The sequence below is a fragment of the Balearica regulorum genome, chromosome 1 (assembly GCF_011004875.1).
Source record: "Balearica regulorum gibbericeps isolate bBalReg1 chromosome 1, bBalReg1.pri, whole genome shotgun sequence".
In the NCBI taxonomy this organism is placed as follows: Eukaryota; Metazoa; Chordata; class Aves; order Gruiformes; family Gruidae; genus Balearica; species Balearica regulorum.
In genome coordinates, this window is record NC_046184.1 from 87889084 (window position 1) to 87905841 (window position 16758).

A 16758-nucleotide genomic window follows, 5' to 3' on the forward strand; every position below is an offset into this window, starting at 1 on the left:
GTGTATGGGAGGGTGTACAGAAGGAGAAGTAGGACTGGTGGACTAGAAATCTGTGGGGAATGATATCCTGGGTGTCTGTTCTCCATGGGAAGAAGATCCCAGAGCAGCACTGGGAAGATGAAGAACTTAGAAGAGGGGTGGGTGATTTTCTTAGTCTTGGATTTGAGTTTTATTTACTTGATTCCAGAAGACTTTGGGCCTGATTGCTGGGTACTGGCTGTCCACTGATAGGTGGCACCTCCTCCACAGTTTTTTGTGGCTGATAGATGGCAAACAGCGATGCTAGCCAACCAGGAGGGGTTAATATAGTTACGGGCTAGGTCAGTAAGGTGGTGGCTCAGATCTCCTGTCCAACCAAGAGACTGTAGTGGGTTTTTTGGTTGGTTGGGATTTTTTCCCCTTGCTCATCTCTGAGCTGCTGTTACTTCTGGAGCAGAGGTGAGAACACAAGCCTTGGTAGCATGATGGAAGAGGCTAGAAGAGAAAAACTTTTCAGTCTTCTTGACCCTTTATGGGGTTAACTGCAAATGTGGTTGTAGCTGCAGGAGAGGGGAATCAGTTGAAGAGTCTTGCCCCAAGTTCTCCAGGAACTGCTTTCTATGCTAGCTTTGTGATACTTGTTCCTTGTATTTCTTTTTTTAACTTTAAAAATTAATTAAAAACCCTCAATTTTTCTCCCCTCCCCCCACCCAGCTCCTACCAGTGCTGGGAAGACTCTTGTTGCAGAATTGCTTATTTTGAAGCGAGTCCTGGAGACTCGTAAGAAAGCTCTTCTCATCCTTCCCTTTGTCTCTGTGGCCAAGGAGAAAAAATGTTATCTGCAGGTAAGTAGCATTCAAGGAGGGTAAATTTGTGTGTTATAGTTGTTGGATCACATTTTTTAAACAGTTAGAAGTCTTTGCATGGATTTGAGGAAGAAAGAAAATATTTGCACAGTTGTTTCAAAAAGGATTTGTAGATAATTTAATATTTGCTCTCATTCTAAGTTGGAGATAAAAGAATGAAAGTTTTAGCCAAAAAGGGAAATTTGGAAAAATGTTAAGGAGTTGATTAAAACATTTTATTTCAGCTTTGACTTTTAAAGCATTGTTACTTGCATTTATTCACAGATTTTATAATATACACACTTTAAAGGAATTTTCTAATTAGAGAGTGTGTCTGAAAAACTGCAAAGGGAAGGTGTCAACATTATCTGAAAGGATAAAAGGATATTTTAGCTTTTCTTGAGGACTTCCACGAGAATTTTGTGTCTCTGATTTCACTTTGACTTTACTAAAGATATGTTCTGACAGAGTGTGGTTATGTCATGGCTTCCCCGCCCCAGCTATTTAAAAACAAAATTACAGTGGAAACATTCTTTTTAAAACAAAAACATTTTTTTTCCTGAAAGACTTTCAGATCAAATATTGTTTCCATTAGCTGATATGTTGAAGTAACAACAATTACTAAAAACACAAAACCAGTGGGCATTTTTACCAACACACAAAATGTCTTAAATGTCAGAAAATATAATGAACTGAGATGGTATCTTAACCTTGCAAATTGCTAGGAAATGTTACAACTGAGTGCAAAAGCTACCTTGTAGTGATTGATAATGGAGATATGCTTTTGCTTTAATCTTGTAAAGCTGGAGGATTACCGATGCTGTGGTCTACTACTCCTGACCTAAGATGTGGCCGTAGCTGCACATACTTGAAATTATATGGTATCCTTCCCATCTGGTTCAAACAATTGTACCTTTTGTTAATGTAGTGCGTAATGGGCCAGAGCTTTGGCACTGCAGTAATAAGCTGTGGAAGAAAAGAAGTCATTGTTTCTTCATTTTCAGCCGGGAGATGTGGCATCTTTGTATTTCGGGTCCCACATTTGGCTTTTGCCTCAGATTTCTCAGGAGCAAGGCTTCCTGATACATAACCCACTGGTATTATAAACTGTTGCACTGTGTGTTCTCTGATCTTCTTAATAGTAAATGTTTTTATACAAACCAGTGGTCCCCATCTCTTACTCAGTTACGTACACTTTATCCTGCAATGTGTACTGTGTGGCTTCTGCTTTGGAAATAAAAAATGACAATAAAAAAAAAAAAAGTAGCAGTAACTGGCTGAGCTATGGCTTTAATCAGATTAGTTGGTGTTATAAGTACTAGAAATTGTGGTTGTCGAATGCAGGCTTTTATGTGATTTCAGCAGGCGTTGGTCAGAATTCAGAGCTGTAACCTTGGCATGACGTTCTGTATCCTTGACAAACAGGCCCTGTTTCAGGAGGTAGATGTGAGAGTGGAAGGCTACATGGGAAGCATGTCTCCTGCTGGACGTTTCTCTGCCCTGGATGTTGCTGTCTGCACCATTGAGAAAGCCAATGGTCTAATCAATAGACTAATAGAAGAAAACAAAATGGATTCGCTGGGTAAAATACTAAGGCTTGACCGTTGCGCGGATGAAGTTTATTACATACTCTGAGTACATGTGAAATCATGGACTACTTTGTATTTGCTCAGTTCTGTATGTGACAGACATGCCATATAGGAAAACTGAGCAATTTTTCTTCCTCCAGAATGCCTCTGATTTGGCTTTAGGAAGGCAGTCAGGACTATTCTATGTAACTTAGCGGCTGGGGTGAGTAGGTAGAAACTGCAGATTTTACTTTGTCTAACATGGATGACAATCCATGGACAGTGATTAGCTGTAATAAGCAGTGATTCCCATAGCTTGAAAATGTCTTCTAATTAATGAAATTGAATTAAAGGTCTGGGATATGTTTGAGTCAAGAATGTATGTTTGTTTGTTTGTTTTGGACAGCGATTGTGGCAGTCATGGTTTATCTTCGCTTAGCTCAAGGAAGAGGCAGAATTGTGTTTGGTGCTTACTTAGGTCCAGATAAGTGGAATGAATACATAGAGCTCCTCTGGGTAGGCACGGTGACTAGGAGGGCTGTGACATTCATTTCTCTCTTGTAGTTTGCTCAAAAGCCCTCTGTCCTTGTAATGTAGACTTCTGGCTTGCCGTGGCCCTGATGGCCACTAGATAATGGTAGTATTCATTTAGTGTTGGGAGGAGATCTAAAACCTGAAGAAGCCCTATGTTTCCAATGCGCACTTGGAGAGATGTGTTTTCTTAGTCCAGTTGGAAGTTTGTTCTTCTCTTTGTTTCCCTGCTCAGTAAAGCTATACCCAGTTATGTTTTATATAGTACTCCCTCCCATCTTCACTATGGCCTGTAACATAGCTCATTGTTATTTTAAGAATATAAAAACGAACACTAGATGAGTATCAAACTGCTCTGAGACCTCCATCTGTGGAACTGCTGTTCCCATGTGCATCTGGTGTCATCATATTCTGCAGCATTGTATACCAGAAGAGTTTTTTAAACACAGGAGAAAATAAGGCAGATAGAACCTTGCAGTTTTTTTTCAGTGTGTGAGATCGTGGGATAACACGTTCACACGTGGATCATAGGAGCTGGATCACCACCAGCCAGTGGACTGGAAGATGAGTGGATGACCATGGCTGTGCAGCATTTTAAGCTCATTTGAATTGAGGCTCCTGCAGTCCAGCCCAATTCAGGAATGTGTATCTTCATCCCTTCCCTTGCAAGAGAACTGGCGATCATCCAGTTATTTCAATATATGGCTACTTACTTTACGGTTTTTTGTTTGTTTTAAATTGGATTAGTTTGATCCTAGGTCACCACACTGTACAAGCTGTACTACCAGCATAAGGCAGAGAGTGAGGTCATAATGTCCTTATTTATGTTGGATTGGGTGCCTCAGAAGCATACTTAGTATATTAAAATGTATTGTTTAATAATACCATCTTTCAGAAGCTAGAGATATGCCAAATCCCGTTGGTTGGTACCTCTATTCTATCCATACATTTTGTTGTGTCATCTAAGATGAATGTACCCGAGAAGAGTCATATAAGTATAACCAGCCAAGTGATTACAAGATTTAAGTGTGAATGTGCATCCTTAACACTGACGCCTTCTTAAAGCATGATGTTTTTCTTTCACCATTTGAAAACATCTCTGCTGCAACCCTCCGTTTGCCTTGTGCCTCAATATGACCGTATAACTGAAATAGAGGTAAATTTTCTTTTTTATATGCTTATTTGAAATTAATTTTTAAATTAAATTTGAGTTTAAAAGTCATCTTTAAAGGAAGAAATTGACAAATTTTCTATTTGGAGATAAATTTTCATAAAAGCTGCAAAATACGGGCATGAGCTGAAAATGCTAGTTTAAAGCAAGCTTGTCTGAAACAGCAAGATTGTACCTCGTCTTCCAATTAATTCTAAATTTAGATCAGTTTGTAATGAGGGTGCTTTATCTTTAGAGATGAGTTATTGGGAGATGACTGCAATTCTGGCTGGATTCCATCTCAAGCCTGAGCTGTTCCTTTTGTTGATGTCAACCCCCTGCTGATAGCTCACGTTGCCTTTGGAAATTGTTGAGGAAAAACTCAAATCCTCTGCCTGCAGAGCTCTCTTTGCTGTATGAAGCAGTTAAAAGCAATTTTGTGTTGCTAATTATTATGTAACGTGTGTCAGTTTTGAACATCCAGGTACGCAGGAGATGGTATTCCTCCCGTTGCTCAGTCTCTTGACACTGATGTTAAAGAAGTTTTTAGGAAAGCAGATTAGAGAAGAATCTGCCACCTTCTTAACGTGTCAGCTGGGAATGGATTTGTAATGTGCTGTGTAATGTGACACTTAAGTTGTTTCTTTTCTTAATTTAAACCTGAAATTAAAAAATTACTAGTTTAATTGTATTTAAAAAAATAATCAAATCTTCCTGCCTGTCATTCAGAACTTTTTAGTTTTAAACAGGATGTGGACTTAAAGCAGCCTAGTTATTCTACAGTAAACATGTTTGATAGCTGTCAGGTACTTTTTAGTAAGTTTTTTTCAGCAGTCTTCTAGGGACACACCTAATTTGCAGACAGAAAGAGGAGACTGAGGCTAGCCTCATTTTCAGTAGCAATGCAGTAGGGTGAAATTCTGGCCCCACTTGCACTCCTGAGCTTGTTGTTGAGTAGAAAATGCCATTGCGTGCTGGGACCTGTAGTCCTCCCTGGCTGCAATTCCATTTTAAGATGAGGACAGCTTTGTGAACTGTACTGGTGCCTGATGGCTCCTGCTGTGTTATCTCGGTGGGTATGTTCTGAGTACTGCCTGAATAGAGAGCACTGTGCATGTGTGACAGTCGAGTCTCACCAGCTTGCAGACTGCCAGGGTAATACAGTACACAGGTTTAGTGTGGGTTTGATGAATATTTATTATAGCTGAGTAGCAGCAGAAGGTGTAGAACAAGTGGCCCATACAACAAATAGTGGCATTCCCTGTGCTTTAGCCTGTAGGTACCACTAGTGTTCTATGCTTCATTTCAGGAAGCAAAATGTGCTGCTGCTTGGCACAAAGACTGGAAAGGTAACTTGTATGACTTTTACTTTGGTAGATACCTGATTATACTGTCCTGTCTCAGCTGCTGGAAGAATTCAGACAGACTGTTGTACAAGGAAGCTTTTTCTGGTAGCTGAATAAATGTCTTTGGTGACCAGCGAATTACTGTTTTTTACACACGAGCACAGAATGGAGGAAGTACAAGAAGGCAGAGAAGCTGGATGGGTGGGAGTTTGTAAAAGAGGCTGATGAAGCAGTGCAGCACTCTTCTAACTTAAGTGGCTTGAAAGAGAAGGGGGGAGAAAACAGACGGAGAGAGAAGGAGCATGTGTAGGAAGAAGAGAAAAAAATGAGAAGGAAAAATAGCATTGAAATAGATAATATAAGGTCACGTTACTTTTAAACTCCTGCTATTATAGCTCTACCAGGAAGATACTACGTAGCAGTTCCAAAGAGGAAAAAAAAATCCACAGCAGCAGAGCTAATGAAGCCTGGTGTCCTCTATGCTCTGCTTTTTTTTTTTTTTTTTTTAACCCTCCTTCAGCCTCTTCCGTGTCTCTGTGACGCTGTCACCTGGCCAGAGAGTATGTACTGCTGGTTGTTGTTGGGATGCGTGCAGGAGGTGCACTGGGTGGCTGAGTTGTAGTGGCTCTATGTTTTCTCCTCAGGGGAGACCCTAATCTGATCTCCAGCTGCTGAAACTTGGTCTACTGGGGGCTGCTGGGTTCCATCTGTCAGAGAAGGGGAAGAGCATCTTTGGTCGTAGGCTTGCCAAGCTGGTGAAGAGGCCTTTAAACTAAAGTTGCTGAGGGAAGGGAACCTCAATCCATCCCACTCCTACCAGTTTGACGCCAGTGCCAGCAATAGATGCCCAGAGCCTGGAGAAGAATCACAGGTCAGTAGGAGAGCACCTGAAGTGCAGCACAAAGGAATTCCAACCAGTAAATCAGCTTCATTGGAGGCCCAACTGAAATGCCTCTATGCAAACGCACGTAGCATGGGGAATAAACAAGTGGAGCTGGAGATGTGCACAAGCCTGCAGGGCTATGATGTCATTGGCATCACGGAGATGTGGTAGGATGGCTCCTATGACAGGAGTGTTGGAATGGAAGGATACAGGCTCTTCAGGATGGACAGGCAGGGGAGATGAGGAGGGGTGTTGTCCTCTATGTCAATGACCAACTGGAGTGCACGGAGCTCCACCTGGGGATGGATGAGGAGCTGACTAAGAGCTTATGGGTCAAGATTAAAGAGAGTGCAGGGACAGGTGACACTATAGTGGGAGTCTGCTACAGGCCACCTGACCAGGAAGACTGAGCAGATGAGGCCCTCTACAGACAGACAGGAGCACCCTCATGTTCACAAGCCCTGGTCCTCACGAGGTACTTCAACCACCTTGGTATCTGTTGGAGGGACAACACAACGTGGCACAAGCAATCCAGGAGCAGGAGGTTCCTGGAATGTGTCAACGATAACTTCCTTTTCCAAGTGATAGAGGAGCCAATGAGGAGAGGTGCCGTTCTGGACCTTGTTCTCACCAACAAGGAGGGGCTGGTGGGAAACGTGAAGTTCAAGGGCAGCCTTGGCTGCAGTGATCATGAAATGGTGGAGTTCAAGATCCTTAGGGCAGTAAGGAGGGCGCACAACAAGCTCAGTACCCTGGCCTTCAGGAGAGCAGACTCTGGTCTCTTCAGGGATCTGCTTGACAGAGTACTGTGGTGTCCTTGTTTTTTTGGCTAGGGTAGAGTTAATTTTTACAAGAAGTTGGGAGGGGGGACAGCCAGGACAGCTGACTCAAACTAGCCAAAGGGGTATTCCATACCATATGACCTTCGGCATATAAGGGGGGCTGGCTGGGTGAGCAAATTGCATTGTGTATCACCTGCTTTGTATATTCTAAGTGGTGTTGTTGTTGTTTTCCTCTTCCTTTGCTGTCCTAGTAAACTGTCTTTATCCCAGCCCACAAGTTTTACCTTTTTCTTCTGATTCTCTTCCCCATCCCACCGGGAGCAAGGAGAGGTGAACAAGTGGCCATGTGGTGCTTGGCTGGCAGCTGGGGCTAAACCAAGACACATAGCACAAAGCCCTCAAGGGAAGAGGGGCACAAGACAGCTGGTTAGTATTCAAGGATCACCTCTTCCAAGCTCAGGAGTGATGCATCCCAACAAAGAGGAAGTCAGGCAAAAATGCCAGGAGGCATTCATCCAGCATGGATGAACAAGGAGCTCCTGGACAAACTCAAACACAAAAAGGAAGCCTACAGAGAGTGGAAGCAAGGGCAGGTAGCCTGGGAGGCATACAGAGAAACTGTCCAAGCAGCCAGGGATCAGGTTAGGAAAGCCAAAGCCCCGATAGAATTAAATCTGGCCAGGGCTGTTAAGGACAACAAGAAAAGCTTCTGTAGGTACTTCAGCAATAAAAGGAAGACTAGAGAAAATATGAGCCCTCTCTGGAAGGAAGGGAGAGACCTGATTACCCAGGATATGGAGAAGGCTGAGGTACTGAACAACTTTTTTGCCTCAGTTGCAAGTGCTGTAGCCACACTGGCCAAGTCACAGAAGGCAAAGGCAGGGACTGGGAGAATGAAGAACCACCCACTGTAGGAGAAGATCAGGTTTGAGAACATATAACGAACCTGAAGGTGCACGAGTCCATGGGACCTGATGAGATGCATCCACAGGTCCTGAGGGAACTGGTGGATGAAGTTGCTAAGCCACTATCCATCATATTTGAGAAATTGTGGCAGTCCAGTGAAGTTGCCACCGACTGGAAAAGGGGAAACATAACCTCCATTTTTAAAAAGGAAAAGGAAGACCCAGGGAACTACAGGGCAGTCAGTCTCACCTCTGTGCCCAGCAAGATCATGGGAGCAGACCCTCCTGGAGACTGTGCTAAGGCATGTGGAAAATAAGGAGGTGATTGGTGACAGCTAACTTGGCTTCACTAAGGGCAAATTGTGCCTGACAAATTTGGTGGCTTTCTGTGGTGGGTTTACAGCGTTGGTGGACAAGGGAAGAGTGACAGATGTCATCTGCCTGGAGTTCTGCAAAGCATTTGACACTGTCCCACATGACATCCTTGTCTCTAAATTGAAGAGACATGGATTCAACGGATGGACCGCTCGGTGGATAAGGAATTGGCTGGATGGTCGCACTCAAAGAGTTGCTGTCAACGACTCGATGTCCAAGTGGAGACCAGTGACGAGTGGTGTTCCTCAGGGGTTGGTATTGGGACTTGTGCTGTTTAATGTCTTTGGCAACATGGACAGTGAGCTGGAATACACTCTCAACAAGTTTGCTGACACCAAGCTGTGTGGTGCAGTCGACATGCTGGAGGGAAGGGATGTCATCCAGAGGGACCTTGACAGGCTTGAGAAGTGGGGGAATTTGTACTTCAAACACCTGGAAGTGTTTAAGACCAGGTTTGATGGGGGTTTGGGCAAGGTGGTCTCGTGGAGGGTGTCCCTGCCCATGGCAGGGGGGTTGGAACTAGGTGGGCTTTAAGGTCCCTTCAACCCAAACCGTTCTATGATTCTACGATATTCAGAAAGCTTTTTAGACATTATTCTTTTCAGTATTTCTATACATCTTAGAAATTTGATGGAGGTGGCTAATAGATTAAAAAGTCATTTGCAGGAGGTAGGATGACAACAGAACACTCATGTAAGGATTTTTTCATTAGAAAACCAAAGCTAAATAGTAGAGCTCATTCAGGTTTGGTTAGTGAGGAAAGATATATTAGGAAGCAGGCTATGCCAGTGTAATTACATCTGTTCTAGTTTTTTTCCTGACATTACTGTATTAGTAAGGAGTAATGTCTTTAACTAAGACAGTGACGTCAACAAAGCTTTTAACTAGCTCATTTGGATGCTGGAATGTTCCTTTCTAGATACTCTGAAGCCTGGTGGTTTTTACTTGCAGAAAGGTTACAATATAGGTGCTGCAGTACTGTTTTGTGTGGTGGCCAGACTGACAACTCAACCTATTTATTCTGATTTTTTTAAAAGCTGATTGTCTGTGTGTGTGAGCTTGTGGGGGGTGTGAAATGTCATGAGATAGGTCATGATCTGTCTCTCTTGGAAGAATCAGTGACAGAAGGAAGCCATAGTGGTGTTGGTAAGCACAGTTGGATTTGTGAATATAAATTTCAGATCATCATGTGGAACGTGAAACAATCGAGGCTATCTGTTCTTAGTTTGGAGTTTCATCAGATATAATCTGAGTGCTTCTCTTTATCAGGAGTGGTGGTTGTGGATGAGTTGCACATGCTGGGAGACTTTCACCGAGGATATTTGCTGGAACTCCTTCTGACCAAAGTCAGATATGTTACAGAGAAGGTTGCAAAACGGTGGGTAGTCCAGGATGTTTGTCTTTTAATGAAAAATTATGGATGACTTTAAATATTTTGTTCTCTGGGTGACTGGAAATTTGGGTTAGCTCTGGGGTTTTTATGAGAGTGATGACCTAGACTATTTCAGTTATTAAGGTCTCCTTGTACCACCTCTCAAGGGCCTGCCATGGTAGTCAAAACCTCTTTTCCTCATGGTTTTCAATTTGTGTGCTACCATGGGACTCATTCTCTCAGGAAAAGAAATAAGGCTGAAGCTTTCATTTACTTTTTTAGCCTATTTAATTTTTTTTTTTTAAACTTTGGATTCCTTTTAATGTTTTTGCTAGTGAACTTGCCCTGCTTAATTTTTCAATGTTTCATGGAGTGGGGTTTTTATCCTACTGAAACGTTTGTGTATTGTGGAAGAGTGTGCATGCTGTTAACTTGTCAATGGTGAATTGATCAGAAGACTTAAGAGGATGTGCCAGTAGTCTTAGTTAACAGTGCTCAGGGTGATTTGTGGTTTTGCTTGTAACATGCAGTAGCCTAGTGGTTGCATGGTTTCTTGCCTTTAGCACGACTGATTGGACACTGGGGGACAGATTAAATGTTACCAAAGAGCTTTAGAGGCTTTTAAGAATCCAGTATCTAGATCCCCAGCACCAAACTGTCCAGCTGCTCCATAACACCCTAACGCAGACAAAGGCAAATGGAGGAAAAGGTGTATCAATCTTCTTAATCTTTACTGGTGGTGCTGAAAGGTGAGTCAAAATCAACTGTTCCCTCAGCACCAAAATCCAGATTTTGCCTGTTTTCTTTACTGTTTCATGTCTTGTGAGTTGTACCAATGCTGGGCTAAGCACAGATTACCTATTTAGTTCTGGGAGAACTGCCATTTCTACATTGGCTTTCCACCAGACATGTTAGCCAGTATTTCCCATCCTAATTTCCAGGATACAGCAGTGTCCTGGGTCTAACCACCTTTGACTTTTTCTCATATTCTCCCCATAAGTCCTGGAAGCCAGTACACTTCGAGCAGCTTGAGTAGCTTTACCGCTCCTTTTACCTTGGCTTATCATGTAGCTGCAGCACAGGTGCAGGTCCACTTTCTGCTTTCCTCCCTTGCATTGAAGAAGCAGGAAGGAGAAAATATTTGTCAGGGAAAAAGGAACAGATGCATCAAGAAATGTTCCTGGGAAGACACAATACTTCAGCCTTCACTGTATAGGCAGTAGGGCCCAGATCCTCTATCTCTTTGTCATGGTCAAATTGGCAGTGGTTGCCTGTACCACTTACTGACATGAAGGAGGTGGCTGCTGTTTTTGTTTTGGAATCCACTTGAGATTCCTGGAGTTGAAGACCACACTTTCTCTCAAATATCCTCCCAAATCTGTGGTGCTTTTTTTCCTGTTATTTAATAGGACCACCATTATCCAAATGCTTTAAAAACTGTCCGACCTGACCAACTGTCAGAATGACCAGCGCTTTTGAGAGCTTTTTAAGTGGTTAGCCGGACGAACCACTGAAGTATAAGGTTATGTCTTCGCAACAAGAGAATGTTCTCTGACGGCCATTGCCAGCGTGGGTGCCCTTGCTTCTCTGCGAGGCTTTTGCAGATCTAGCCAAAATTCTGCAGCAGATTTTTCTCCTCCCCAGTCAAAGAGTGTGTGGTGGAGCTGGAACCTTTTTAATCCTTGAAGATCAAAAGTTGCTGTAGGGGGTAAAAATCTGCAACCTAGATGGAGCTGTACTAGCAAATGCTTGAAGAGCTTGGATATGAGAGTCTGCCTCTCCACATCTTCCTTATGTCTGTCTTGTCAGTGACTGGCCTTTTTTACTCTAGCTTCTGGATAGTCTTGTTTCCTCTGTCTTTGCCAGAATTACCAGCATCTTCTAAGAAGGTTCAAGCTGTTTCTGAGCTCACATTGATTTGTCAGACTTGTTTATTTTTTTTAAAGTCTCAATTTGTGGCTCAATGCAATCCAAATGAGTAGTTTCTAAACATAGGCTTAGAACCATAAACCTTCCCCCCTACTCCCCCATTGTGTGGATGTAAAAACCTGAATTAAAATATACATTTGGGTATTGGTTTTTGTTTTCAGATCTGTTAAGAGTCCATTACTTCTCACTGCATTTAGTTGCAGCTGCTGGTCAGCGTTTTGAGAACTGAAGCGGCTTTTTTCTTTGCTGAACTAAGGGCTTTGGTTCCCAGCTCTAGGAAGACCTTAGTCTAGTATTATTTGTCCTGAAATTGAAACAAATGGAAGTGTTTTAATTAAGGCATTTAAGCTTAGAAAGACTGCAATGGAGACTGAACCATTCCTTTATTTCCATGTTTTTGTTAATAGCAAGGAAATAGTTGATTTATTTATTTGTTTGCAGTTTCTCAAAATATGCAGTCAGTTTATGGCAGCTGTTACCAAAAGAAGCTTGAAGTTTAGGTTAAAACTGATAAGAAGTTGAATTATCTTGTTATCAATGTATTACCTGACATTGTGTTTGCTAAGAGTAGAGTATGGCTTGTTTCTTTTTCAAGAAGTTGAGAAAAATAGCTGTGCATTTTAGATTCCGGAAGGAAGTAGATTTAGTTTTTCTGAATGCTGTTTTCCAGAACAGTAGCCTGTGTTGTTACTAACTTTGATTTTCTTTTAACCGTTTCTAGACAGGCGAAGATGACCAGTCCCTGTTTTGGTGGGATACAGATAGTAGGCATGAGTGCTACCCTCCCTAACTTGGGACTCCTAGCCTCCTGGTTAGATGCAGAGTTGTACTGTACAGATTTTCGCCCTGTGCCCCTCCAGGAGTGGATGAAAATCGGCAGCAACATTTATGACTCCTCCATGAATTTAGTGCGAGAATTCCAGCCCAAGCTTCAACTGAAGGTAACAAAACTCTGAGCAGTGGCTTTGGGATAATACCTTTTGTACAGCTACAGTTAAAAAGACAGCTACTGGTATGTTTATAGGTTTGGTTTTTTTTTTAAACAGATGACATTCCTGACTTCATTGTTTATTTTATAGATCGCGTGCTCAAACTAAGGACTTTTTTTTGTCTCCTACTGATTTAAACAAAACACAGTCATTTTCATGAAGTTCTTGAAGTTTCTTAAATCTGACTCAAAGACAAAGTTGATTTTGCAGCTATATTGTCTCTGAGCACTTGAGAGGTATAAAGAGTTTGATTCTCCCCTTACCCACCACCCTATCTTGTGTCCTGGAATCTACTTCACTTTCATAAGTGAAGGTAAATATTTCCTGGTTAGGCCAAGGAATTTGCATTAATCATTGGGAGAATATATTTGCATTAAAATCTGGTATTGAACCTGCTTATTTTAAACTACTAAATGATCTAATTTTGTCAGTGATTAGAAGGCAGATGTCCATCCTGATTCTTCTGAATCTGTTTTCAGTATTTAGTCCTTTTGCACACTTGAAAAGGATATGAACAAGGTAACATACTATAATGATTTGGAAGAAACAAATGGGAAATTTGCAGTTCCTACTTGTAGGTTCCTTTTCTGTGAAGTCTTTGAAGGGTGAATTCTTTTCCCAGTCCGTTCAACTGCTCTGTGTAATATTAATGTGGTAGTTGGACAGTATGGGCTGAATGCCAGCAATATTTTGGAATGTTTTGCACCCAGCTCTTGAGAGCAAACATTCTGTTTTCAGTAGCATGGTGGCACAGCAAAGAAGAAGAATCATAGAAACAAAAGGAGATGCTTGTGACAAGAATATCTGGAAGCTTCCTTTTATGTGGTCATATTGAGAAGGTGATGTTGCATCTCCTTTTCTGGACTTTTTTTTTTAAATAGTTGCTTTGGTGGATAGGTACTAGATTAAGTAAGAAAAAACTAAACTAGGCTTATGACTCAACAGTTTAAGGGAGTTGGCTTATTTTATAGGACCAAGTGATCCTCTTGGGCTTGAAATCTATCACTGGACCTTTAGACTTCTGTTCTGTGCCTCAAACTGGACCAGGAAAAGAAACTTGACATCACCATTTCTGCTGAATTTGGCTGAATCCTGACCGAGCTTTTGATGTGTATATGCAGTTCCTGCCATTGTTCCCCTGTTTTCATTTGCATTTCAGTGCTTTTTATTTCCTACTGTATGCCTACCTTTTTTTTTTTCTTCCTCCTCTGGCCTGCTTGCTGGAAGAGAATCTGGCTTAACCAAGCAAAACAAATCAGTTGCAGGAACTCTCTTAGGATGTTACAACCAAAAAGGCAAGCTGTAAACAGTGGGGTTTTGCATGTACATCCATATAAGTATCCATAAAAGCCTGCTGCTGTGCTCTGAACACTTCCAGTCTTTGGTCAGCAGTGCTTGCTGGGTGCATCGTATTGGGAATGCTCAGACTACTACATCTCATGCTTTCAGTTCAGACATCGTAGTTGGTAAGTCTTCTTCCTTAGTTACTGTGGAGGGATGTTTTCACTCAGGGGGGTCTTCCTAGTTCTTCTCCACTACTGTTAGCCATGACATGGAGGTTACAGTGATTTTTTTTTTTTTTTTTTTTTTTTTTTTTTTTTTGGTGCACTGTGTGGCCTTCACTCAGATTTATGAAAGTAGGACATAAAACCTTAGATTTATTCATGGGTGGGTCTAGGGCTGTCCTCAACAATGTGGTCATACTAGTGCCTGGACTTCCTAAAGCAAGACAGAAACTAAGATGACAGTATTCCATCTTCTTTGTTTGCTCTTCTTTCTGATTTGAAGTAGAAGATTCCTAGTGTGACACAGAAGAGTGACAACGTTTACAAACCCTAGTCAGTGTTAAGGTGCATTGAAAATATTTTGTCTCTGTTCAGGGAGATGAAGACCATGTTGTGAGCCTGTGTTATGAGACTGTTTGTGAAGGTCATTCAGTCCTGCTTTTCTGTCCATCCAAGAACTGGTGTGAGAAGCTGGCAGACATCATTGCCAGGGAATTCTACAGTTTGCAACAGGCTGAGAGTAAGAGAACAATAGTTAATAGAAGACTGTAGTATATGCAGTGCCTTTAATGCAAATTAATTTTAGTAGCAACTATAAAAATATTTTCTTTCTTAAGGTTCTGCAAAAAACTCATCCCTTTCCCCAGTTGTTGTGGACAGAGAAGGGATCGATGAGGTTCTGGATCAGCTAAAGCGTTCTATCTCAGGCCTGGACTCTGTGCTCCAACGTACTTTGCCATGGGGAGTGGCATTTCATCATGCAGGTATTCCTGGCTACCTTGGTCTTGAATTCTGTAATGGTCAAGTCACATGAGTTCTTTTTGCTGTAGTTACCAGCAATTTACCAGTTGTTTTTTGAAGCCATTTGTAGTATTTCAGAGCAATTTTCTTCAACTTAATACTGAAATAGATGAGTAAGTAGAAGTACAACAATGACAATAAAAGGAACATGTGCCGCGAACGCTTCTGGCTAGATCTTTTATTTCTTACTTAAGTAGGTAATAGTATATGTCACCTATTGATCCACTGAGAGAAAGAACTGATTCTGGGAGAACAATAGCTATGGCAGTGAATATGTAGGGACAATAATTTCAAGTGCTTATAGAGTGTAAATTTCTTTCCCAAGAATAAAATTGGTCTGAAGCCCTCAAGGAACTGTAGAAAGATGCATATTAGATCTGTAACCGAGAATGGAAATAATGAAAGAGGATTCCAGGGTCAGGACAGCAAAGGACTAAGTCCTAGTTCTGTACTGTGTTTGTTACATCCAGTTTTCTTCTTTTTATTTTATTGATTTACTTGCAGTGCTTGTAGATATGTAGTAAATACTTGTTCATCTTGCTACAATGTGTACAAGCACCTTAGAAAAGCTAGTTCATAACTGTTACTGTCAATTGAATAATAAAAATTGAACGGTGAAATTTTGCTTCACTTAGGATTTGGAAGAAGTTAACTGAGGTAGTGTTGCGAGTCCAGTTCGTAACACTGAATGGCAAATATTCATTAAGTTTGGTTGTTCTTTCCCTTGCTTGACAGTAAGATTCTTAGCTCTTAAATGCAATCTAACCGCTACTAGGTTCAGTAGAAGTCATCTCTCCTCAGGTCTTACCTTTGATGAACGGGACATCATTGAAGGAGCCTTTCGCCAGGGCTTGATTAGAGTCCTAGCAGCAACCTCCACGCTCTCATCTGGAGTGAATTTGCCTGCACGTCGAGTAATTATACGAACTCCCATGTTTGGTGGCAAACTGCTGGACATTCTCACTTACAAGCAGATGGCTGGAAGGGCTGGCAGGAAAGGAGTAGACACAGAGGGTAAGCAGAGGCTTTATTAACATTCTCTAAGAACGGTATTAACCTGATTAAATCCAGGGCAGTGCTTCACAATTAGTGACTAATCATGATGAATTCCTTTGGTATTCAGTATGATTAAGTTAATCAAGATGAATTTGTTTGGTATTAATGGAGTAAAAATTGTAATTCCCAGGGGATTCTTTTTACTGCATGAGACTTACTTTGGTATTTACATGTCAGTTACTTCAGGAGCAGGCTATTTGCTCCTTTGAATTCTTGTTAGCTTCTAAGGTTGTGCTGTCCCTTTGCTTTAATGGTGTGATCCATGGTCAGTTTACTAAAGTGTTTACAGTTTCAGTGAGAAAATTTACAGTAAACTCTCATTGGACAGGCCTTAAATGTAAGAAATGCATTTAAAGTCTACAGCAATAATTTGACAAACTACCTCTGTTGTCTGAAGTTTTGATTTGGATTTATTAAACTTCCACTACATTTAACTGTAACCTTTATGGATCTTGAAAGTAGTAATGCAACAGACAGAGAAATAGGAACAGTAGTTCATAGATAATATGGTGTCTTCATGCATACAGCGGCACTGATTGATGTTCAACAAAATAATCCTGCCTGTTATTTTAATTTGCAATGGAAATTTATCTTCATGGATGATATTTGGAAAAAAAAAAATCTTATACAAGTATAAACACAGTAGAAAATAAGAATTTCAACAGAAGCGGGAAGTGGGATTTGCCCTACTGCTGGTTTGATTGGTGCTTGCTGCAACCCTATGTAAGCAGACTGTTCTTAC

The 16758-nt window shown here is 41.4% G+C and overlaps 1 protein-coding gene across 4 annotated transcripts in view; it reads left to right on the top strand.

Annotated features, from left to right (window-relative positions):
- Positions 1 to 16758, top strand: part of POLQ (DNA polymerase theta) — a 58358-nt gene that overhangs the window by 3533 nt on the left and 38067 nt on the right. For all 4 annotated transcript variants that reach the window (XR_012837487.1, XR_012837489.1, XM_075764766.1 and 1 more), the window contains exons 3-9: positions 694 to 824; positions 2250 to 2406; positions 9634 to 9742; positions 12387 to 12606; positions 14535 to 14679; positions 14777 to 14923; positions 15762 to 15974. Coding sequence is in view for 2 of the 4 variants with exons in the window: in XM_075764766.1 (XP_075620881.1) it covers positions 694 to 824; positions 2250 to 2406; positions 9634 to 9742; positions 12387 to 12606; positions 14535 to 14679; positions 14777 to 14923; positions 15762 to 15974 (1122 nt within the window). In the remaining 2 variants the exon portion in view is untranslated. The remainder of the gene's footprint in view (positions 1 to 693; positions 825 to 2249; positions 2407 to 9633; positions 9743 to 12386; positions 12607 to 14534; positions 14680 to 14776; positions 14924 to 15761; positions 15975 to 16758) is intronic.